General features: G+C 39.8%; 1 protein-coding gene across 2 annotated transcripts in view; it reads right to left on the bottom strand.

The window, feature by feature from the left end:
* The window catches only part of THBS2 (thrombospondin 2), a 67972-nt gene that overhangs the window by 24722 nt on the left and 19207 nt on the right, over positions 1 to 24043 (bottom strand). For both annotated transcript variants that reach the window (XM_042446137.1, XM_042446136.1), the window contains exons 5-15: positions 22007 to 22203; positions 18465 to 18608; positions 17051 to 17147; positions 15396 to 15566; positions 14771 to 14947; positions 13068 to 13241; positions 11506 to 11633; positions 11214 to 11366; positions 7736 to 7954; positions 5668 to 5775; positions 4487 to 4646 (exon numbers count right to left, since the gene is read on the bottom strand). In XM_042446137.1, coding sequence (XP_042302071.1) covers positions 4487 to 4646; positions 5668 to 5775; positions 7736 to 7954; positions 11214 to 11366; positions 11506 to 11633; positions 13068 to 13241; positions 14771 to 14947; positions 15396 to 15566; positions 17051 to 17147; positions 18465 to 18608; positions 22007 to 22203 — 1728 coding nt within the window. The remainder of the gene's footprint in view (positions 1 to 4486; positions 4647 to 5667; positions 5776 to 7735; positions 7955 to 11213; positions 11367 to 11505; positions 11634 to 13067; positions 13242 to 14770; positions 14948 to 15395; positions 15567 to 17050; positions 17148 to 18464; positions 18609 to 22006; positions 22204 to 24043) is intronic.

Genomic DNA, 24043 nt, shown 5'->3' with positions numbered 1-24043 from the left:
CTAGAGTGTTGTGCTATCTGGCTCTACATTGGCAAAATACCTCTTGGATGAGATACTGATTGTGTCATTGCTCAGTCTAGCTCTATAAGGACAACATTCTGCTCAACTTCCTATCACACAAAAACTTTGCAAGACACAGTAGATAGGCAAGACTATTAAATTCCTCCTCCATTCTCTCTCTCAAACAATATTTTTAGTTATTCTGTTAGCTATTAGATTCTATTAGAATCTATTAGATTCTGCATGCTGGTTTTGACACTACCTGAGGCGGGCTACACACCGCCGCTTTGTGGCGGTCTGCCGCCGCCGCCAGAAGGTCCGCGGGGGAGCCGGAGCCTATAGACGGCCCGACTCCCGCGCGGACCGAAAAAAGAAGCTCCAAAATGGAGCTTCTTTTTGCGTCGCGTTTGCGACGTAGCGAGGCGCCAGGGGCGCGCTCGCTACGTCAGCAGCAGCGCGACGCGTCTGGACGCTATGCGTCCGATGCGTAAAGATGGCGGCGCCCATGTAGAAAGGGCGCCGCCATCTTGTACGGACGGAGTCCGTAATAGGACATGGGGCGTCTAAAAGAGACGCCCCTTTTTTAAAATGGGACGTCCGGAGGACGTCCCAAATGACCGTGCAGAAAGCCCCACAGTTCAGTAAAATTTAGGTGAAATCCTTTGTAAATGACCTTGTAAAAATTCTAATGACCTTGTAATACTAAAGATTTTGTAAAACTACAAATCCTGGGATTCCATAGGATGGAGCTACAGCACTTAAAGTTGTGTCAAACTACATTATTTCTACAGCCTTGATTCAGTCAGGGCCATTCTGGTGATGTCCATTCACTCTCAACTGAGCCCTGCCCGATCTCCTAATCTAAAACTTTCTGAAAGTGACATAAAGCAAGGATTGAAATACTTTAGGACTGTGGGTTTCACCTTAGTTTTTCTCCAAAATTCTTGGGGATAATCAACTGTAGTGGACTGGAAAATAGTGGTGCAAGAAGGAAGGTATAGAATCAAGCAACAAGATGCCTTTGAATCAAAGAACAACTGAAACATGCTGATGTCCCTAAACTATGTGATTTAAGAGGCTGCATAAAAATAAAAAAGTATATTATTCTAATCTTCGATAGGCCCTAAACTTGTATTATTTTCTGCATGAATCCAGAACATGGATGACTACATGATCTGCCCAGGAATTTGTTATTAGTACTTCAACACAAATCTAAACTCTCATTTCCCACCAAGCTTGCTTTCTTGAATTCAGCAGCCTAATTTTGAAGGAAACATATTTTTGTTGCTACTATTCTCTGCTCTGAGAGTGATTTCCAGCTGTTTTCTCTGTTCAATGGTTTAACAATAGCAACAACCTACCATTGCACTGTCTACTTTCCCCAGAGCTTGGAAAAGTTAATTTTTTAAATGATAACACACACAAGGACTCAAACAGCATGAGCAGTGATCATGCTGACTACTGGGTTCTGGGAATCTACTGAAGTATAACAAGTTACTACTGCTTTCTCCTTATCCCTATGTAAACTGGGTGTTTTTTTAAATTGTATGGAATGCATCTCCTTAATGGAACTGATATACATTAGATTTTTGTTTCCAACTTTTGTAATATTCTGTGGCCATGTTTTAACTGATCCTTGTATGTACCACTGGGGGGGGGGGGGGGGAACTAATGTGCATTAGCTAATGTTGTTCTCCAAGGAAGCAATGAGTACTTTAAAGAATTTTTTCCCTTTTGCAAGCAAGTCTTCTGTATTGTTTTCAAAGAATATTTCCATTGAGACTTATTCTGTGCAAAATTCATACATTATTGTTTTGTGCTAAGACCTGCATTTCCTTTGCAGACAAAAAAGCATTCCCTGGCCCCATAAGAAATGTTATCCTCTGTGCAAAACAAAATCCTGATTTCTGTACGAAATATTTTATGAGAATTTTATGGAGAGTATTTTCCAACTACAGCATTTTCCGTGTAGAAAATATTAATATGGGGCAGAAAATGTTGTTTTCAATAAAGTAAACATTGTTTTCTGTGCAAAACCACATGCAATTTTGTATAGATTCATTCCTGAACTGCAGATTTTTGCACATCAAGGATTTCTCTCATCTCTTGACACTTAAAAATATTTTAGGTTTTTTTTAACCATTTTTAAAATATTTTCAAATACTCTTTCCATCCCTACATGCATATGCTTTTTAAAAAAATAGAAAGCATTTTAATTCTTAGGAACTGCCTTGGCTATCTAGAGAAAATGAGCTATAAAGGTCTACATAAATAAAATAAGTAACTGAACGCTGATAGAAACTTTATACTCTGAAAAACCTTCAAAAGTTTTAGAGATTCTCCTGATAGACACATCCAAAGTTTTACAGTTACTGAATCAAATCTAGGGCTTAATAAGGGTTTATTTTTCCCTCAGTGCTGAAAACTGGGATTGATTTGCCAGGAAATGCTCTAGCAACATCCTTGAGACATGGATGCTTCTGCATGCAAGTCATGCCAAAACCTAGAGGCAATGTGAAAATACCAACAATGTTTGAGTTGGTAGATTTTTCAGCACTGGGCTACTGTTCAGGCCAGTTTTGCCAGTTTAATAACCTTAAATATCATTATTGGTTTCAGAACCAAAAAAGTAATTTGAGATTCTTATTATTCTAACATCCAAAATACATCTCTCTTCCTCCTCTAAGCCATTTTGGCAAGCCCTCTCGGTGAAGACATTTGATTTAGTTGGCATGTCAGATGTAGTTCTTCATACAGGAATATTCTGCAAAAATGTTTTATTACATTATCTTTCACCTCTTGTGAGCTGCCCAAAGAACCTATGTTATTGGGTGGCCTAGATTAATGTAGTAAATAAATAAATAAAAAGGACTATGGCTTTATTAGATCAGAATTGTTCTTACATTCTTTGTTACATTGACATATAAAATGAATGGGATATTCTTTTAAAAACGATTCTTCCATCATAAAATGATAAGACTTTACCAAAAAAAAAACTTGTTAAACATGCCTAGATAAAATCCATTCTATTCCAGAATAGGGAAGATGATAAAGACTTTTTTTAGTATAGTCCCATCCAATACAGGCTGCCATCTAAAACTCAAGCTGATTTTCCTACTGATCAACAGCACTTCTGTCTTGTCTGGATTAAGCCCCAATCTGCATCCACCGCTTTACTATCACTGCCTCTTTGGCATCAGTTGTAGATAAAATTGGGTATCATGAGCATACTGATGACACGCAGCTTCGAAGCTCTGAATGATCTCTCCCAGCTGCTTCATATAAATGTTGAAAAATATAGGGGACAGAATTGACCCCTGTGGTACCTCACAGGCTAATGAACAAAAGACAAAAATACCAGTCCCACCAGCCCACTCTCCAGGAATGTTCAGCCAAGAAAGACTGGAATGACTACACAGCAGCACTCCCAAGTCCTATAACAGCCAAACAACCCAGAAGGATACCATGGTTGGTGGCATCAGCTGCTGAAAGATTCAAGAGAACTAATACAGACCCATGAGCGTTAACTGGTTTGTGTGTACAAATAAACCTGTGTCCATGTATCCCTGTTGGATTAGGAATACTGGGCATAAATCATGCACATTTCACTATGTTTCCAGGATAAGGATCAAGTGAGGACACAGTCCATCTGCAAAATATTATTTTGAAATGGATGCACATTTCAATGTAAATTCAAATGCACATTCCTGCCTGCATTGTTACAATAGTAGTCACACTTTAACTATTTTTTACATATTTGTAGAATTTGGATTTGCACCTATGTTGCCAACTTGGAACAAATGAAAATGTCACACTATCTGCCTCCTGAACAGTCACAAAATTATATCTGAAAAAGTATTACAAGGCTGCATCCAGTGGCAATTTTTTGAAGAAAGAAGATGTTCTTCCATTCCTAGAAATCTCTATAATCAAATGGAAGTTTCCATGAATAAAATAGGAGAAGGCAGTTTTAACCAGTTCTGTTGTAACTACATATACTCCATAAAATCTACTTTGGAAGGTTTGAGAACCCTCTAAATCAGTGTGGATGGTGACAAAGACAGGCAAGAAGAAATAAGCAAAAACTGCCTCCTCCCCTTTCCATTCATGGAAACGTCAAATGGAACACAGACATTTCTGTAAATTGAACATCGCCACTGGACAGAACCAAATCTAATTGGTTGTGTTTTCTCATTGATTAGTCTCATTCTAAACAGTGACCTCAAGATTGGCCAATCTTGTCTGAAAATGGTAGGTATAAACTAGATAGTTGGGAACACAAACAGTCACATGGTAAATGTTGCACCATACATTGGTTTTTTTAAGCATGTCAATGAATGAGTTTTAAAATTATGTACCATTGAGGTAGATAGCTGATAAAGGATAATTTATTCTGGTTTATTTGACCTTCATATGGAGCAGTGGTTTATTCAGGTGCTACAAACCTGAATATAAATAAAGTATACATGAATTAATGAGAACATACCATCTCCATCAATATCCACTGCACATGCATCACCCTCTCCATTATTATCTGTATCAATTTGAGCAGGATTATGCACATAAGGGCAGTTATCACAACGGTCGCCAACTTCATCTTTGTCATAATCAAATTGACGGGGATTAAAAAGAAGGGGACAGTTGTCCTAAAAGGAAAAACAAGATTAAACAAAAAGTATATAAACATAAGACAGAGACTATGGAAATAATTTCCCAGGGGGAAAAATCCCCATCTGTAAACCAAATAAAAGGTCTATAGAAGAGTAAAACAGAAACAAAATTAAAAGTGAATGGATGAATGAATGAATGAATAAGCTAACATCAAATAATAATAATAATAATAATAATAATAATAATAATAATAATAATAATATATCTTAAATCAAGTGTGGGTAAAGTGTGGCCTGTGGGCTAAATATAGCTCCCTGTGCTGTTTTGCACCCACCAGGGGTCAAATATATATAGAAAAAATATATATATATTGGAAAAAAAATGTTTTGCTCCAGATTTCCCCTAAATGCATTCCAGTGGATATGCAGGGCACTTCTACAATGTCTGCCCCCAGGGGCAAAAAACATCTTGCACCATTTTTCAAAAATAAAAACCCAAATAAACAACCCCCCCCCCAACTGAAACACTCAAAAATGTCCAATGGACAAATGGAAATGGAGTGAATTTCCACTACATTTTGTGGGGCCCTGGGCCCAAGAGAGGCCTTTTTTTGTAACAAAACATGATGAAAATGTCCCCATATCCCCTAGAGGTGTATGGGGGCAAAAACAAATTTTCATGGGGGAAAGGGAAGCAGGTGTGACACTGCAGGGTCTCCACAGTTGCCCACCATGTCCTAAATAGTTAAGTATAATTGGAGTATCCCAATGTCAGTGTTATCAGCTTTACATATTACCAAAATGAATAGTATGTTGTGCAATCTAATATCAAGTGCTCCATTCTCTGAGAAAATGGGTCAGCCTGAAATGTGAGACAGATAAAGCATAGTTATGTCTGTACATAATAGTGTGACAGCCCAAGGTATAAAGCTTAGACCCCAACCTCTGGCTTACAGAAGTTATGCCACAATAAAGATACCAACTGCTTCTTGAGGATGTCCTTACTTATTTCTTCTAAAAGGAGAAGGTGGTTTTATGAAGGTAAAAGAAAGCTTACTTTATCATCCTCTACACCATCATTGTCATCATCTTCATCACAAGCATCACCTTTCCCATCTTTATCAAAGTCTTCTTGTCCAGAATTTGGCAGGAGAGGGCAATTATCCTGTAAATGCAAACCAATCTAAAACATCTGATGGTACAAACATCTGATGTAGAAGTGGCTAAGCATTCCAAACTTTGACTAGATCTTTTCCCCACAAGAGACTGTAAAATACATCACCAGTTAAGCTTAAAATGGGAGCTCTAAAACAGTTTCTAGAGAATTAAAAATTTTGGAAAAGCATATGGATTAAATTAATTTTCACACACTTTCACTGGTAATGGAAGGCAGTCTTTGGTTCTTTTGGATGATGTTCCTAAATTAAAATGCTATCTAATGATGGGTACCACCTGATACTTTTGCTAGGTTGTTAAAGAATGACATTTGGCCTCTATAAAATCCACATATGTACAAAAAATATGAGTTGAGCTTTGAGGAAGAACCTCTTCTAAATGGATTCATCATTGGTGCTTTCTGCACCGCCATTTGGGACGTCCTCCGGACGTCCCATTTTAAAAAAGGGGTGTCTCTTATAGACGCCCCTGGGCCTAGTACGGACTCCGTCCGTACAAGATGGCGCTGGCCCTTCTACATGGCTGGCGCCATCTTTGCGTATCGGACGCTGAGCGTCCGTACGCGTCGCGCAGCTTGTGACGTAGCGAGCGCGCCCCTGGCGCCTCGCTACGTCGCAAACGCGACGGAAAAAGAAGCTCCATTTTGGAGCTTCTTTTTCGGTCCGCGCGGGAGTCGGGCCGTCTGAAGGCTCCGGCTCCCCCGCGGACCTACTGGCGGCGGCGGCAGACCGCCGCAAAGCGGCGGTCTGTACCCCGCCATTGTTAGCTATAATTTTTTGTTTTGTTTTGTTTTTAAAGGAAGCAAATTTCTAGGTTTGCTTCTTGAATCAAATGAAGGATGTCCTGATGACAGGACTCCAAAGGAAAGGGAAGGAAAGGAAAGGAAAGGAAAGGAATATGAACTGCAAATGCTGAGTTGGCAATATTAACAAGTAAGCAGACATCAGCCCAAAACTGAAAAAATCCAACATCTGAATGGTATGCTCTATGAAGGTCTAGGACTTGTTTCTTGTTCACAGAAAAACAGGAAAAACAGAATTCATTCCTAGTTTCCTATTCTTAGCCTTGTAAAGTCACAGCCAGTTTTGAAATTATAACCATTTCTCTCAGGGGCTCAACAGACTGCCCCTTTGGGCAGCCACCTCTCTTTCCTCATTGGATTGGGGCCATGGCCCTGATCTGGGCTTTCTGCGGTGCAAGCTTTTTGCCACTTCTTCAGCATCGCGTATATAAGTGCTGCACCAAAGACATGATGTGATGCCACCTGCTGTCTGGTCAAGCGGGGGACATGGGGGCAGAGTCGGGGCAGCTGGCATGCATGCATCATGCCCCCCCCCATGCCATCCATCTTTTATGAAGGAAATAATGAAAAAGAAAACATCTTCAGATAAAAATGGAGGAAAAATTGTTTGGTCCATGTTTTTAAATAAACCAATCTAGTTTATATATATCTTGACTGAACTGCAGATTAGAAACCTGTTTATCCATCAAATCAAACAGTCCCCTAACTTTTGTGATACAGGTTTCAGCTTAGAATTTGCATACAAAACTGTGGACATGAAAAAAGTTGCATATAAAAAGGTCTATCAGGGAATGTTGCACATTAAAATAAATGCACACTTTCTACATTGCTAAACGCAGAATAGTTGCTTCTTTTTTATAATACTACCCCCAGGGAACAATTGTATTTGAGAACAATAGTATTTGCAGGCAATGAACCTAGAAAATGGAACTAATCTCACTAATATCAACCAGTCTTCCTACATACAGAGAGAAAGAGAGACAGAAACAGAAAAGAACCAAGTAAGACAATATGGAAATATTCCACTCAGCATTTCTCAAGCCAAAAAGTAATTCAGCGAGAACTACTTGCTAAAGGCAATAAATAGATCTCCTAATTCCTGCTCATTAATAAAGTTACAGCATTTCCATACTTTCATATCACTTACCTTCACACAGTGATACGTAGCATTGGCAGCACAAACCAGGTTATTATTGGGCCATCCATCCAAGTCAGAGTCTTCACCACAGATGAACCCATCGCCAGCATAACCTGTTCTACATTCACACTTGTACATAGGATCACTGAAATGTCCCAAGTAGATACACTCTGCAGACCTATGGCAGTTGTGTGTTTTGTCTTTGCAAGGATTGGCAGGTTCACATACCTGAAAAACAGATTAGAAATCATTCAGACCATGCTTCAAGGGAAACCTATGAGTACCAGGCCTACACAGAGCTTGGAAAAGTAATTGAATGGGGAATTCTGGGAATTGCTTGCTGGGAACTCTGGGAATAAGTGTCCAAAAAAGTAGTTTTCCCAGACTCGGTGTCGGTGTTACTCATTAGCAAACTGCAGCACATGATCCCAGACAAATAAGGAGAAGAAAAGCAAAACCTCCAAATACAGGATGGGTGACATCTGGCTTGAAAGTGGTACACATGAAAAAGATCTCAGAATCTTAGTAGACCACAAGATAAACATGAATCAACAGTTGGGGCTCTGGCCAAAAAAGCCAAAGCAATTCTAGGTAACATCAACAGGAGTAAAGTATTCAGAGTAAGGAAAATAGTAGTGCCAGTTTATTCTGTTTCGGTCAGACATCACTTCTAGGCACCACAATTCAAGAATATTGACAAGTTGCAGCGTATTCCAAATAAGTTAACCAAGATGATGTCAAAAGTTTTAAGTATGAATAGTCAGGCAGGCATTCAATCTTTTATTCAAATAACATATAGCATTTCCAAAACATCTGATTAATCAGAAAGGTAGACAAATGGAAACATCAACTTCCCACAATATTGTTTACACTGCATTGTCCTCCCATTGGTCACAGATTTAACAACCTTTCATTATAAATCTTGGCCAAAAACTGAAGAAACATTTGCTTGTTGAGCAAGTCAGCTGTGCACATTTGTCAATGGAGACATTATGAATAAACCTTTATTTACTTTTTTTAAAAAGTCCTTAAGTAGAATTATACATTACTTCACAAATTTCTTTCTCACATCTGCAAACTTCTGGATGTCATTAACATAAACTTACAGTGAGACAGAAGCATTCAATCCCACCCATTTCCTCTGCAGCAATTCCAGATGTAGCACCTAACCAGCCAGTTAGTTGCCTTTGCTTTAGAAACAAAGAGACAACCTAATGGACTGTGATTTCCTTTCAAGGAGTCCTGACTGGTACTTCTATATTGCTATTGTTTGACTGACAACTTTGCAAGAATAATTTAATATTAATGGATATTCTCCATTTACACTCTGTGAACTATGTCAACCAGAACTGTGAAACTATGAAAACAGACACTTGGCTGTGTCAAAAAATTTCATAAAATGTATCCATTATATTAACGGTGCCAGTTCTTACGTGCAAGACTTTCCAGATATGCAAGTAATAAGGACTCTGAGGCTTAAGGGCTAAAATTATTGTCCATCTCCTTCAGCACTTAGCAACTTCTTTATTAGCTCCCTGCAATAAAAGACAAAATGGCTGTGCCCCATGCTGCATACTGAAGCCAAGTAAACTGAGAACCAAATCTTATTTCAGCACTAGTGATATCAGCAAACTAGCTTAGGGCATAAAGCTGGAGAATACTGTCACTTCACCTTTCATGTAGAATAACAGAATCATAGAGTTGAAAGACACCATAAGGGCCATCCAATCCAACACCCTGCCATGCAGGAACTCACAATCAAAGCACCGCTGACAGATGGCCATCCAGCCTCTGTTTAAAGACCTTTAAAGAAAGAAACTTCGCCACTCTCTGAAAGAGTGTGCTCCACTGTCGAGCAGCTCTTACTGTCACGAAGTTCCTCCTAATGTTTAGGCGGAATGTCTTTCACCCCATCATGCGGTGGCTCAAGTAGTTAAGATGCTGACTCTGTTGATTTCAAGATTGGCAGATTGGCAGTTCGAGGCCCAGGTACCACATGCTTGGTGAGCTCCCATTCCTAGTCCCCAGCTTCTGCCAACCTTGCAGTTTGAAAACATAAAACTGAAAGTAGATAAATAGGTACTACTCCAGTGGGAAGGTAAACAGCATTCTGTGCAATCATGCTGGCCACATGATCACAGAGTAGTCTCTGACAACGCTGGCTCTCTTAGTAATGGAGATGAGCACCGCCCCTATGGTCAGAAACAACTTGACAACCTTCTCAATGGGTTTACCTTTTTTTGTAGTTTGCATCTATTGTTCTGGGCCCTATTCTCTGGAGCAGCAGAAAATAAACTGCTCCATCCTCGATATCACATGCCTTCGAATATTTAAACAGGGCGAGCATATCACCTTTTAACCTTCTCTTCTTCAGGCTAAACATGCCTAGCTCCCTAAGTCTCTCCTCATAGGGCATGGTTTCCAGACCCTTCACCATTTTGGCCACCCTCCCTTGGACATGCTTCAGCTTTTAAATATCCCTCTGGAACTGTGGTGCAACTTTATTCCAAGTGAGGCCTGATCAAAGCAGAATAGAATGGCATTATTAATTCCCTTGATCTAAACACTTTACTTCTTTTGATGCAGCCTAGAATTGCATTGGCCTTTTTAGTTGCCACATCACACTGTTGACTCATGTTCAACTTATTGTTTACGAGGACTTCTAGACCCCTTTTACATGTAGTCTCATTAAGCCCCCCATCCTATATCTATGCGTTTATTTTATTTTATTTTATTTTTTGTACATTACATTTGTCTATGTTGAAATTCATTTTGTTAGCTTTGCTCATTTTTCTAATCTGTTGTGGTCATTTTGAATTTTCATCGTGTCCTAATTTGGTGTCATCAGCAAATTTTATAAGCATGCCCCCTATTCTTTCATCTAAGTCTTTAATCTAATTCTTTCATCAACATAAATATGTTGAATAGCACAGGGCTCAGGACAGAACCCTGCAGCACCTCAGTGGTCACTTCTCTCCAGAATGAAAAGGAGCCATTGCTAAGCACCCTATGGGTTCAGCCAGTCAACCAATTACAAATCCATTTAACAGTTGCATTGTCTAACCCACATTTTACTGGCTTTTTTGCAAGAACGACATGGGGGACCTTGTCAAAGGTCTTCTTGAATTCTGGGAAAGCAAAGAACGCAATATCCACAGCATTCCTTAGATTTGTCCTTCAATCCCACATCTCAGCTTCACACATTCCTCTGCATCTGCTGCCTCAGTCAACTGCTTACCCAATGTTAAGGTTGCCCTATATTTGCTTTAAAAATCACTAAGCTTAATTTCTAAGCTACTCTGGTTTTGTGGAGAATGGTGTTCCCTATTTTAAACATGAAATTTGGCTTTTGTTCTTCTTGATTCTCTAAAACAATGAGTCTTTAGGATGAACACATCTTCAGCCTCTTTGTACCACATTTTTAGACCAGATGCATCACATTTTCCATTCTGCTATTGGCCACTGGCCTTCTTTCAACTGTACTTACTTGTTTTTCTGTCCTGGCAGCTTCTAGGCCCACCCCATATGGCTGGGTTCCTTTGTAGCGTGGAGGGCATGGCAAGCAATGGAATCCTGGATTTGTGTTTACACAACGGTGGTTCTGATTTAACTTAAAGCAAACATCTGGCACTACTGCACACTGCCAGGGGAGGGGGAAAAACAAAAATAAATATAGCTGAAGAAAAATGACAGTTATCTCACTGGGAAAGACAGACAACAAAATGCTTTTATGGGTGGGGCTGAAGCTACATTTCCATAAAAACTGGAACCACATCTACCTCATCAAGGTCCTCACAGAAAGTTCCATTTCCAAGGTAACCAGCAGGGCATGCACCACAGGACCAAGAACCATCAGGGTAACTGTTGCATTCTGCTCCAGGAAAGCAAGGATTCGACAAGCATCCATCTGCCAAAACAGGATGAAAGAGCATTAGCTGTGGTGATCTATAGAGGGAGGAGAAAGAACATGTAGAGTGCATTTACACTGCAGAAATAATGTAGTTTGATACCACTTTAATTGCCATGGCTCCATCCTTCAGAATCCTGGGATTTGTAGTTTGGTAGGGCACCAGCACTCTGGCAGAGAAGGTGAAAGGCCAGGTAAAACTACAAATCCCAGGATCCCATAGGATGCAGCTATAACACTTAAAGTGATGTCAAAGTGCATTATCTCTACAGTGTAGATGCACCTTTATTTATGCCATTCATGTAAGAAAGACTGTTTTATTAATTTAATATTTTTAGGCATAACACAGTTGTAATATAGTTTGCTTTATTAACCACTACTGTCTTTCAGGCTTAGGCAAAGTGCACCCCCATGGTTTGAAAAAATTGCAAAGAAAAAAATCCAAAGCACCAATCCGTCATTTTTAACACCCAAATATTCTAACTGCCAACTAAAGAATATTATGTTTTAGGCCCCAGAGGCTATGTTAAAAACATGAAGTAAAAAAGACCTCTCCTTGGTGTAAAGTGACCCAGGTGTGACTAAAAACATGGCCAAAATGCCCCACACACACTCCAGGGGGGTCTTGGGGGCTTTACAGAGCAAAATGTTTCCTGGAAGGCTGATGTGCCTTGCTAGCCTTCCATGGTTTCCCTTCCTTGTCCTATTTCACACAAAATAAGCTACTGAAAAGGTATACTCCATGTAATACAAAGTAGGGCTGGAAAGAATATTCAAAGACTGGATGGAGGGGGATATAAGGGGGCTTCTTGAGTGTTGGGAAATCCTAATGAGGAGAATCTTAGCCAAGTCCAGGTGCTGACAAGAAGCCCCATCCTTTAGATTCTGCACTGAGAAGACGTTGCATAACTACAGCATATTTCCTCACTTCCACCACTAGAGACTCACCGTTTTCCTGCACACGCACTCCAGAAAGTCACTGTGGTGGCCAGAGAGGACATAAAGCATCTGAGGATTTTCCAGCTACATTCTGATAGCCAGAAGCATGGCAATGACACCATCCTCCAGGATCTCCAGAGTATCCTAGAGGAAATCCCACAGATTGCCTGCATCATCATGCATCCAGGTATCAGAACTGGATTTAGTTCATTATTTTGAATCTTTATTCATTATTCATACCCTCTGTGGGAATGAAATTAGTTAATATCCTAATACAAAAGCATAGCAATGAGAATGAAGTACATATGAAAGTTAGACTGAGTTTATTTTGAGGAAATCATCTGCTCTATCATAATGTTGGAGTCCTCCAAAAATCTTAAGACAGTCTTCCAGACAGGCTTGGGACACCACACTGGGCTGATGTATGAAGTATAATGACTGGATTATGCCATTTTGAATCAAATATGATGACTATCCAATACATTCCAAACTCACCTATTGGACAATCCTGCTTGTTGCACATATCTCTCTGTATGGTGTCTCCTGCACATGACTTTCCTCCATACTGAGGCTCTGGACTATTGCAGAGACGAGATCTCTCACGAATCCCTCCTCCACATGTAACTGTACAAGCAGACCAGGGAGACCAAGGGCTCCATCGGCCATTAACTGGAAAAATCCAAACAACAGGAAAAATTAACATGAATAATACAGCACAATTAAGTAAGGATAATAATCACATATGGTGATGTCATTCATCGAATTCAAGATGTTACTGCCAACAATCACTTCATTAATTCAGTGAATGCAAATCTTCTTAGTGGCCAAGCAAGTAATCTGGAAACCCTCCATCCCCTCAAAAGAATCTGCTTCATTTTCAAGGTATCACCTTAACTATGTTGGCTAAAATCCACTTATTTAAGGAATCCCACTCATTTCAATGAGACAACTTGGATAAAGGGGTTATGGACTGTAAGATGTGTAAATGTTCAGGTTGTAGTAGTTTCAGACCATCTTTATTTAAATCTATGAAATATAACACCAACATATAATACAAACACTGGGGTTCTCATTTTATAGGTATTGTGCTATGTAATTTGGATCTTGTACTCTGTATTTTTTTTTTATTTTTTTTATAATTACTTTATTGTTATAATATTGCTGTGATTTTTGATGGTTGGTGTATTTTGCCTTTTTGATGCCTTTGTTTTGTAATCCGCCTTGATTCTGCAAGGAAAAGGCCAAATATAAATAAAATATAAATAAATAAAATAAATCTTATTATTATAATTTTGATGCTAATTTAAAATATGAAGCTGCATCTCACCTTAGTAAAACACACTTATCACACAGTGTTCTTAAATCTAAACAATGAATTGTGACAATGGAATTATATCTATCAGAAGGGGGGCAGAATTCTTATTGGGGGCAGCGGCCTCATTTTGTCCCCTGCCCACAGCCACACCCCCTGAATATTTGTACATGGGGAAGGTATAGTAGCATGTATTCTAGCCCCAGCCCTTCTGAACTTCCCATGTTGGCACTGAAGGTCAACAATAGTGTTGTAATAGTCCTTGGCTTTGTGCAGTTACAGACCTCCATAATGTGGCAAGGTGCCAATCACAGTTACAGCACAATCTTAGAACCATCATCACTGGGAACCTGTAGGTGGCAGAACATCTGACCTCTGTGCTGGCACAACATCCTAGCAAGTATGCATACAGCTTCTGCCTACCTTGCCTTATATGACAGGTTAATTGATTTACAGCCTTGTCAGTAACTGTTTTTCCTAACATGACAGTTCAAAGATTATTCTCATAGGTTAAAATCCTACAGTGTACAAGTGACCCTCCATTTATGTAACAAGACTTCCTCATCCCCTCCTTCAAGATGTGCTTCCAATATCATTTTAAATATGGTAAATAGTATAAAATATATTAAATTAATGTAGAATAAGGAGTAGCTTATCAGTAGAACAGACCACTTAAAATGGCTTACTAGCAAGTTCTTTTACCACAGGTTCCTTTGGCTATACTTTATTCATCTCTGGATTGGCAATGAGAAGGCCAGATAGCACTTCCAAGTAAACCAGAATTGGTACCATAGGGAAGAAAGGTGTTAACCTCTGCTTTACAGAACAGGTTCTTTTTTCCTGACAAATGATACTATGAAATGGGGGTTCAGAACAGAAAACCTACTTGGACATGGTGGCCCTTCACATTCTTTGGTTTCACGGCCACTTCCTTTGCAGCTTTTCCCACCCATCTGTGGGATAGGAGAGTTGCAGAGTCGTATGCGAGTTATGTTGCCTACTCCACAGGTCACAGAACAGGAAGACCAAGGAGACCAGTGGCTCCACCCACCATCTTGACGTACTGGTCAAAGGAAGAATAATAATGACAATTGAAGTGCTTGCCCCAATGGCTCTAACACAAATTCCCCATTGAATACACAGTACAATCCATGACAGCTTGCCACCCATTCCTTTCAGCCCATGCAAATATGTAGCCATCCCATAGCAAGGTACTCAAGTGTCTGCTTGTCACAAGATTTAAAATTAGCTGAACAGAATTGGGGTATGTCAAAACAAACATTTCCATGCAGGTTATACATCTATATCCTCACTTGTCAGTTGCATTCTATCTGCTTATTTTCACTGTAGACAACATTAGAGAACCCTAAAGAAGTTTGATGAACCTGATGAACCTAACAAAATATAGAAATGTTTCTTTTCCACATAAGATTGAATCCAGGTTTGTTTTTGTTTTATTTGGCAATTAAATGAGAAGTTGCAAATAAAAACAGAGATATGAGAGCACTTACTACGATTGTCACATTTGCCAAGGGAGCAGGTCCTGGTCTGAATGGAGGGGCCTCGACAAGTGTTGCTGGTGACATCACATGAGCGCCCTCGCTGCTGTGTTCCAGATCCACATGTGACAGAGCATTCTGTCCACTCAGACCAGGGAGACCAGCCTTCTTCACTGTCATCAGCTGCAACCAGAAGACACATAGAAGGACTTAAATGCACTGTCATGTTAAGTATTTACAAGTGAAAGTCTACTGAATATTTGCCACTAGTGTAGGAATCAAAAAATACTACTTCTCCTGATTTTAGCTGTCCTTAATTGATAGTAACTCAATGCACTAGCCAAAGATGATTATCTTATAGAGCAGTATCTAGCATGTGGGCCAATCTTCAAAATTTTGCACTTTAACCTCTTTTATCTGTATGTATCCTGTGTGGAAATTTGATTTCAATTCTAAAAAAAAGCATCTCACGTCTGAAAGAACAATTGTTTTCAAGCTCTCCCAACCCAATAATTCTGGGTTTTTTTTCCCAGTTGGAGTGTTGAGTTTCACACAAGGTGAAATCAACAAACTCCAGAATTTAAAAAACATGGAAGTCGAAAGTCCTTTGTGTGAGGACTGTGTATGAGTTTAATGAGTTTAATACCCTTGGTCAATTAGCAGTCCTCCCAGAAAAGAGATACCTTTCTTTTCTTTCTGCTCTATCACACAGCTTGCCTTTCTGTCACTGGTATAAGAAAATTGTGCAGCTGAAAAGCCACAAGAAGATTCACAAGAAGATTAGCAAAGTGATGAGACTATTAATAATATATAGAAAACCAATCCAGTCTTCAATATAGGAAGTCTAACAAGTACCAGCCTTCTAAATGTAGCAAGATGCATGCAACATTATATTTCCCTCTTTCATGCAAGCAGGCAGACAGGGTGAAAATAGGGCTCAGGACTCCTAATATAGCAATAGCAGCTTCATTTATATACCGCTTCATACTGAACTAATAAGTCTCTAAGCAGTTTACAGTGTGTGAGCTAATTGCCCCCAAGCTGGGTACTCATTTTAGTGACCTCAGAAGGATGCAAGCCTGAGTCAAGCCTGAGCCCCAGCTAGTATTGAACTCGCAGCCTTATGGTTTTGAGTGAGTGACTGCAGTACAGGCATTTAACCAGTGCACCAGAAGGGCGCAGTTCACATTAGCGGAGGACAGTGCTCATAGAATCTTTCACCTTTGTCATTCATGGCACTGGCTTACAAAGTCTAAGGGGGAAGGCTATTGTCAGAATTCCTTGCTATGGAGCTGGACATGGTCTAATCCAGTGGTTCCCATGCTTTAGTCCTCCATTAATTTTGGTCTTCAGATCCCAGAAGCCCCAGACAAGTTGGTCAACAGTCACAACTGCAACGCAAGAAGAACCCACTTTTTGCGGGTTCTTTTTGCTGTGTGGTGGAGCCGTGCGGTTTGTTCGTTGTGGCTCCCTCGCGCAGCAAACAGGCAGAGCACTTTTTGGGCGCTCTGTAAAGCACCTATAATACCCTATTTAATTCATTGATCATATTAGTGTTCCATATACTCTAATATGATATGTTGTTTGCAAAAAGCATGAAGTACCCCCAGGTTCTGGGTAATCTTGCTGCAACCCTACATGCAACTGTCTTTGTAGGTCATACTTACAGTGGGAGCAAACAGGACAACACTCGCCATCAATGAAAGATGGACTGACACAGTGTACTGGTGGGCATGTGATTTTATTGCATATTGTTTTGGAATTCTACAAGCAAAGAAAACAGAAATGCAAACATTATTCAAAGAATACATAAGGCAAGTGTCCTACCATTCAATAGAACATTCATCTAATTGAGAGGAAAAAATGATCATTGTAGGAATTGTGTTTGACATTTCAGCTTATCTTTGAGGTGCAAAACATATAACAGAGCAGGCACACTGTAGAGCAAAGCAGAGGTAGGGTACAATAGAGTACAAGAAATAGCTAACTAGAGTTCTTAATATTGGTGCCCTCAGAGTTTCACCTGCCTGACTCATAGTGATCATCAGCTTTTTCCATACTCAAGTACCCCATCCCTTTAATGGATACTGCTGGTACAGAATGAATCTTTCTTTATGGTAGCTTAGCATATAAGGGATATTTGAAATGACAAAGTTATCAGTCAACTCAGTTCTAAGCACTGTGCTTAGGGTATCATCATCATTGTCATCATTATATTTATTTATATCTCACACTTTTCCCAAAACTGGGACTCAAGGAGGCTAACAGCCTATACTTATAGCCATCAAAGATAAACATCTAAATTAAATAGTTAATCCTAACTAGAGTAGATCCATTAAAGGGATGGGAACTTAGTAAATCCACATTTATATAAATTCCATTTATTCTGCTCTAGTTGTTTGTATGTATGACCCTCAAGTTGCATGTCAACCCCAAGCATTTCTGAGGGTCTGCCTAATGAAGAGGTGGTTTACTATTTCCTTCGTCTGAAAAATAGCCTACAGCACCTGGTATTCTTTGCTGGTCTTCCATCCAAGTATTAACCTTGCTTAGCTGCCAAAAACAGACAAGATCTAGTGGCTTCAGGATATTTAAGCTTCTAATCAAGCGTAACAAATACAATCGGCCCTCCTTATACACAGATTTTTTATCCACAGATTCAAGCATCCACAGCTTTAAAATATTCAAAAAAAGTATGAATTCCTGATAGTAAACCTTGATTTTCCATTTTATATAAGGGACACCATTTTACCTTACCATTGTATTTAATGGGACTCGAGCATCCATAGATTTTGTTATCCACGGGGGATCCTGGAACCAAACTCCAGCAGATAACAAGGTCCCACTGTAGATTTAGGCCAACTACAATACTTGAGAATATATGTCCAAATTCCTTTGTCCACATATGGAAGTGATACACAAGCCAAAAGACCAGCAGAAAGAAATGAAGAAAATGGGTCCAGCCTGTTTTTCACTATCTACTGATAAAGACTATTGATGCAGATTTTTAAAAAATCCTACTATGTATGTCTAAATGCCAGAGGAATGGTATATGATATAAAAACTGTATTGAAGTCTCACCTGACAGTGACATTTTGTGCAGCTGTCCACAACCCATTGTGAATTATTTGCAAATTCACGACCATCTTGCCAGCATGCCGACTGGTTTTTCAGAATCTTGTTGGGGCCAAGCAATTCTGACACAATTTTTTCATTCACTTCAGACTGTGCAATGAAACAGAAAGATGAGTGGAGGTACAAGTTATTTTGATTGATTTAACAGAATGAACGTGCACCTTCCAGCATAAAAACCTGAATGTAACCTTTGTGCAAATGCACTAGAAACAGACAAGTATGAAACTCTGCTTCCTCTAAGTTTGGACTGTTAAAACACTTGGAAAAGAAATTTCTTTTAGTCAATGGGTATTTTGGCCAAAAAGGAAGCAAACAATCCATTGACTGCACTTTTCCTCTAGGTGCAAACTTGTCAGCTAATGCAGTCAGTACTGGCCAAATTTACAAAGGACACAGTAACTTCTACTGAAAAGCTTTTCTTCTAGAAAAATTTATCTCCCTTAATACGGAAGATAACTTCATTCCTGAAACAGACATCAGATTACTTCAGAACCATTTTAAATATGGGAAACTTTATTTGTAGCAGACAGTGAAGAAAGAAACAAGGAAGTACAATTATTTCTTTTTGTATGATTTTACCAATGCTGGGACATGTGCATATATAAAGTCTACCTGTAGGGATTGCCCACCTTTAGACTGAAATCTCATACCTCCAAACAGATAGATGTGCACCATGTCACTGTTTCTTTCAAGTATTGTATATACTCATGTACAAATCTAGAAATTTTGGTTAAAAAATTGACCCAAAAACCTGAGTTGACTTATCCATGGGTCAGTGTAAGTACTGTACTTGAACTCTTTTTTTTCCCCTTCTTTTTTTAAGGAACCATCCCTTGGTGAAAGGAAAAAGTGTAATCTGTCTTGGAAGCACTGATCCTCCTCTGCTCTCTCATTGATCCAGCAAAAACAGTTATGCCTGCTGGAATTTTTTTCTTTGACATTGTTCTGCTTTGCTTCATCCTTTACCTTCTTTGTTACATGCCCCTAAGTTTTACCCTCAACTTATCCATGGATCATATCAAAAGCCATCATTTTGGCCCCAAAGTCTGCCCTCAACTTATACATGAGGTCGACTTACAGTCGAGTATATATTGTACATAAGGACATAAGAAGAGCCCTGATGGATCAGACCAAAGCCCTATTTAGTCCACCATTCTTTTCATTCACTCAGGCTGATACAAACTTTGGCTATTTAGAATAAATCCCATAAGGAAGCACCTGGCAGACTGGAAATAATGAGGATGCTACAGGGCCAGTTCAAGAATTTTAGAAACTAAAGTGCACACTCCATCATGCATACTGACTCATGCCCGGAACAGACCACCCCAAATGGGCGGCCTGCACCTGCCCCTTTTCACGGTGGATTGGGGCCAGGGCAACCTCATCGGTAGTCCTGTGGCCCCAATCCGGCATTTTCAGGGCCATGGAGAAGTGGCAAAATGCATGCCCCCGGACACCCGGACAGCCAAGAGAAGAAAGGGACAGTCCCTTTCCCCTCAGGATCGTTCCTGTGGCCATGTAGTTGCCACAGGAATGAACTGGTGTAGGAAGGAGCTGCAAAATGGAGCTCCTTCCTGCAACATCATAAGGGCTGCATCTCAGCCCTTATGATGTCGTGTCCGTGGCCGTGGGAACACTGTGAGGCAGCACCGGCATCATGGTGGACCCTGTGTGGATGGGAGGCCACCTTGTTGCCTGCACTGCCACGGACTAGAGTTAGGGAGTGTGAGGTTGGTGCGCACTCCCTAACTCTGGTATTGCGAGCAGCACGCTGCTTTATGGCGGTGTGTACTGGCCCTGAGTAGGAAGAGAGCTGTAGTAATAGTGGTTGGGTTTTTTTCTATCCTGTCTTTTTTCCAATTTGGGACTCAAGGGTAAAAGAATCTTATAGTACCTTGGAGACTAACTGTGTGAAAGGAGTTGTAGCACCCTCCATTTAGAAGTTGATCTATCATCAGTTGAGGCACACATTTGGATCCGTAAATTCAACCTTTGATTAAGAATGTTTTTTGTTCCAGTTGGTTTGGCTCCGTTAATTTTAAAGGATTCTTTTATTTCTACCTGGACGAAATCCCTAGCCATGAAGCTGTCCTCCATTGGGTTGTCATTGTCACTTATATATCCTTGCTAGGCTACAATAAGGCAAAATTTGTCATCACCCAGCGAATTAGAGATATTGACTTGCAAACTCATAGAAGCCAATCAATACCACATCTTGCTACTGGGGTAACTGGGAGAACTGGCAAACATGCCAAGTATTTTGAACATTTGAGCATCCCTAAACAAAGAAGGGCTTTTATGTTGGCAAGGTTAAATATCTTTCCATCTGCTGTCTTGGAAGGTAGATACAAAAAAGTACCTTACCATTGTCGTTTTTGTCCTTGTGGCTTTGAGGAGGTTGAATCAATCAGTCATGTTCTTTGTTGCCCCCTCTATGTAGAAACCCGTGCTTTTTATATAACTCCCATTATTAAACAGCTACCCAATAGGCAGGAGAAATTTTATGTTGACTACCTTCTAGGCAGACTGCAGTGAACATGTAACTAGCTGAGTTGCTAAATTTTTTGCAGTTGCTATTTTTCTTTGTACAAGATTTTTTAAACAGACACAGTAAACCTTGTTGTAGCATGAGCTTTCATAGGCATGGTTTACTTCCTTAGATGCATGTCTGAGAAAGCCAGGTCTACAAATGGTCTTGCTAGAGCTTTTGCACAGTTAGTCTAAAAATGCTGCAGGATCCCCTTGCATACCAATATGCCAGACTAAAGATTAAAACAGACACAGGTTTAAAATTCATATCATACAAAATTATAAACACAATTAAACAAACCAAAGGATTAAAAGTAGTTAAAAGCAAGACTACTAGCAACAACAACAAGAACAACTACACAGTATAGCACTTTCTGAAAGGCTCTTTTCTCATTCAATAATTATCCATCAAAGGTCTACTGGGTGAGAAAACATCTGCACATTCCTATGAAAGGAGAGTAGGGAGGGTGCCAGTCTAACCTGTCTAAGAAGAGAGTCCCAGGGCCTGAAGGCAGCCATGGAGAAGGCTCTCTCCTGTGTTCCCACCAGATGTATTTGTGAGGATGGTAGGACAGAGAAAAGTGCCTCCCCAAAGTCTCAAAAGACAAGTGGGCTCATATGGGAGAATTTAGATAACATGGACCTGAGCCATATCAGTCACAGGCACACTGAATTGTGCCAGGAAATAAACTGTCAACCACTGAAGTGTTCTAAGTGACCTGTTAACTATCAGTAGCTAGTTCTATTTAATAATTTGTTTGCAGCCCTTTGGACCAACTGAAGTTTCCAAACACTCTTCAAAGGCAGCTACATGTAAAGCACATTACAATGGTCCAAATGGGATGTAACAAAAGTATGTGTCGCCATGGCCAGATCTGACAGTTCAACAACACCTGCAAACTGAAGGTTACTGAATGAGGAACTGAGCATCAAAAATAAAACAAATCAGTCATACCTACCACTTTTTCTAATTTTTCAGTTAAGCTGTTCACAACAATGCGCAATCCAGTGAGTTCAGTAAACATAGACCCAAGCTCTTCACATGAGCGATCACAGAATTCTGCTTTCTTCTCAGTGTTGTCACCAATGTATTCTGTCATGACTGAAGGGGTGAGATGAAGGATCTCTGTGCTCTCATTGATGGTGTTCACCTCAGCTGGCAGGAAGAAAGCAAGGAAAGACCCATGACATATACACAACAGCTTTCCACTGATTATAATGTTTGGCTCAAATTATACATCACTGCTATAGGTGGACTGCAACTGCATCCCCTCTGGAATTGTTTCATGCCAAATTATACACATGAGAAAAACAGGATTGGAAGTTAAAACCTTTCCAGTTATAGCTCTTTGACAGTTTATATCCCAGCTGTGAAAGAGCCAAATTTACTAACTCAGGGCCAACGAAAAACAAAAGTCCTTTAGGGACGTATCATCAAGCATATGCAGTATTATACACAATCCACTTTTAAAAGCATCAAATGTTCCATGATCACTCTGAAAAGGAAAAAAAGTACATTCTGAAATCTTGTCAAGATTCTAGTCCTTGAAAATTACAGATAAAAAGAAATGTTATGCTGATAAAACAAACAATTATTGTAGCTTCAGCAGGAAGCTACAATAATTGTAGCAGGAATGCATATGCACATGCATTAATGAAACTGTTATCACTCTTTTCAAGGACTTTACTAGTATCACTCCAAACAAAATATCTCGCCGGTTGTTTGCACAGAAGATACCCTTGAATTCTATAAATTATTGGAGAAATATATCACTATAGCTACAGACTTCCAAAGATAGTGAGTAACATTTTTGTTAAACTTTTCAGCAATGATTGAAGGAACACATTTTTTCTATCATGTGTAAGGATTATGTTTAAAAGGACTGGAAATGACTACTCATTTGGTGTAATTGTACAAATAAGCCGGTTTACCTCTGCTGGCTTGAATTCAGGATCCGGAGGATCATTCCTAAATTGCCACCTATCTATGTAGGATGCCACTGCCCGGATACATCCTGAGTTGAAGCCTCGCTCAGCCAGCACTTTTTTGAAGTCAGGAAGCTTCCAACTTCAAAAATTGGCCAGCTGAGCGAGGCTTCCACTTAGGATGCATCTGCGCAGCAGCATCCTGCGTAGATAGGCAGCGTTTTCGGTATGATAACATCCAGGGCATTCCGGATCCTGAATTCAAGCCGGAAGAGGTAAACCAGCTTATTTGTTCATGGGCTAAACTCTTAAGGGTTGCCAGACTTTCAAAACAATAATACAAGACACAATAATCCAACAGTAGATTGGGTAGGTCATGTGAGGCACACCTATGTAAGCCTGCTTCATAACTCATGAAAGGCTTCCCTCTTGTGAGATCTCCAGGCTCAAATCTCACAGGAACCATAAAAACACATGGAAATCTTACAGTGACAGGCCAGCTATCACAAAATAACAATTTCACTTTGGTGATTGGCTGGCCAACTGGAAGAAAGGGGAGAGGAGGAAGCCCAGCATTTAAGCCAGCTGTGATCCCAGCACAGTGCACTAGCATTTGGGATTTAATAGGCAAGTTTGCTACATACCAAATGCAGAGGGGTCAAGATGGTGGGAGGCTGGCTGGTGACCACTTTTAAATATGAGATTTGGAGCATCCTGTGTCAATCTAACAAAGATTTTAAAATCCTAGACAGAAGGCATCCCTTTAAAAATGGGACACCTGGAAACCATAAAGAAATGGGATGAAGGAAACATTGCCTTCAACCTCAGTGGGTTTCATTTGTTCCAAATTATATTAATAGACACAATAGATTATGATCCCCTCTCCACTTCACCATTCCCTTCTCCTTTTGTGTCATGTCTTTTTAGATTGTAAGCCTGAGGGCAGGGAACCGTCTATTATCCCCTCTGTTGTGAGCCGCCTGGATTCCCAGTGATTGGGCGGCATATAAATAAATCCTATTATTATTATTATTATTATTATTATTATTATTATTATTATTATTATTATT

The sequence above is a fragment of the Sceloporus undulatus genome, chromosome 1, assembly GCF_019175285.1.
Source record: "Sceloporus undulatus isolate JIND9_A2432 ecotype Alabama chromosome 1, SceUnd_v1.1, whole genome shotgun sequence".
In the NCBI taxonomy this organism is placed as follows: Eukaryota; Metazoa; Chordata; class Lepidosauria; order Squamata; family Phrynosomatidae; genus Sceloporus; species Sceloporus undulatus.
This window is presented reverse-complemented; position numbering and strand designations above follow the sequence as displayed.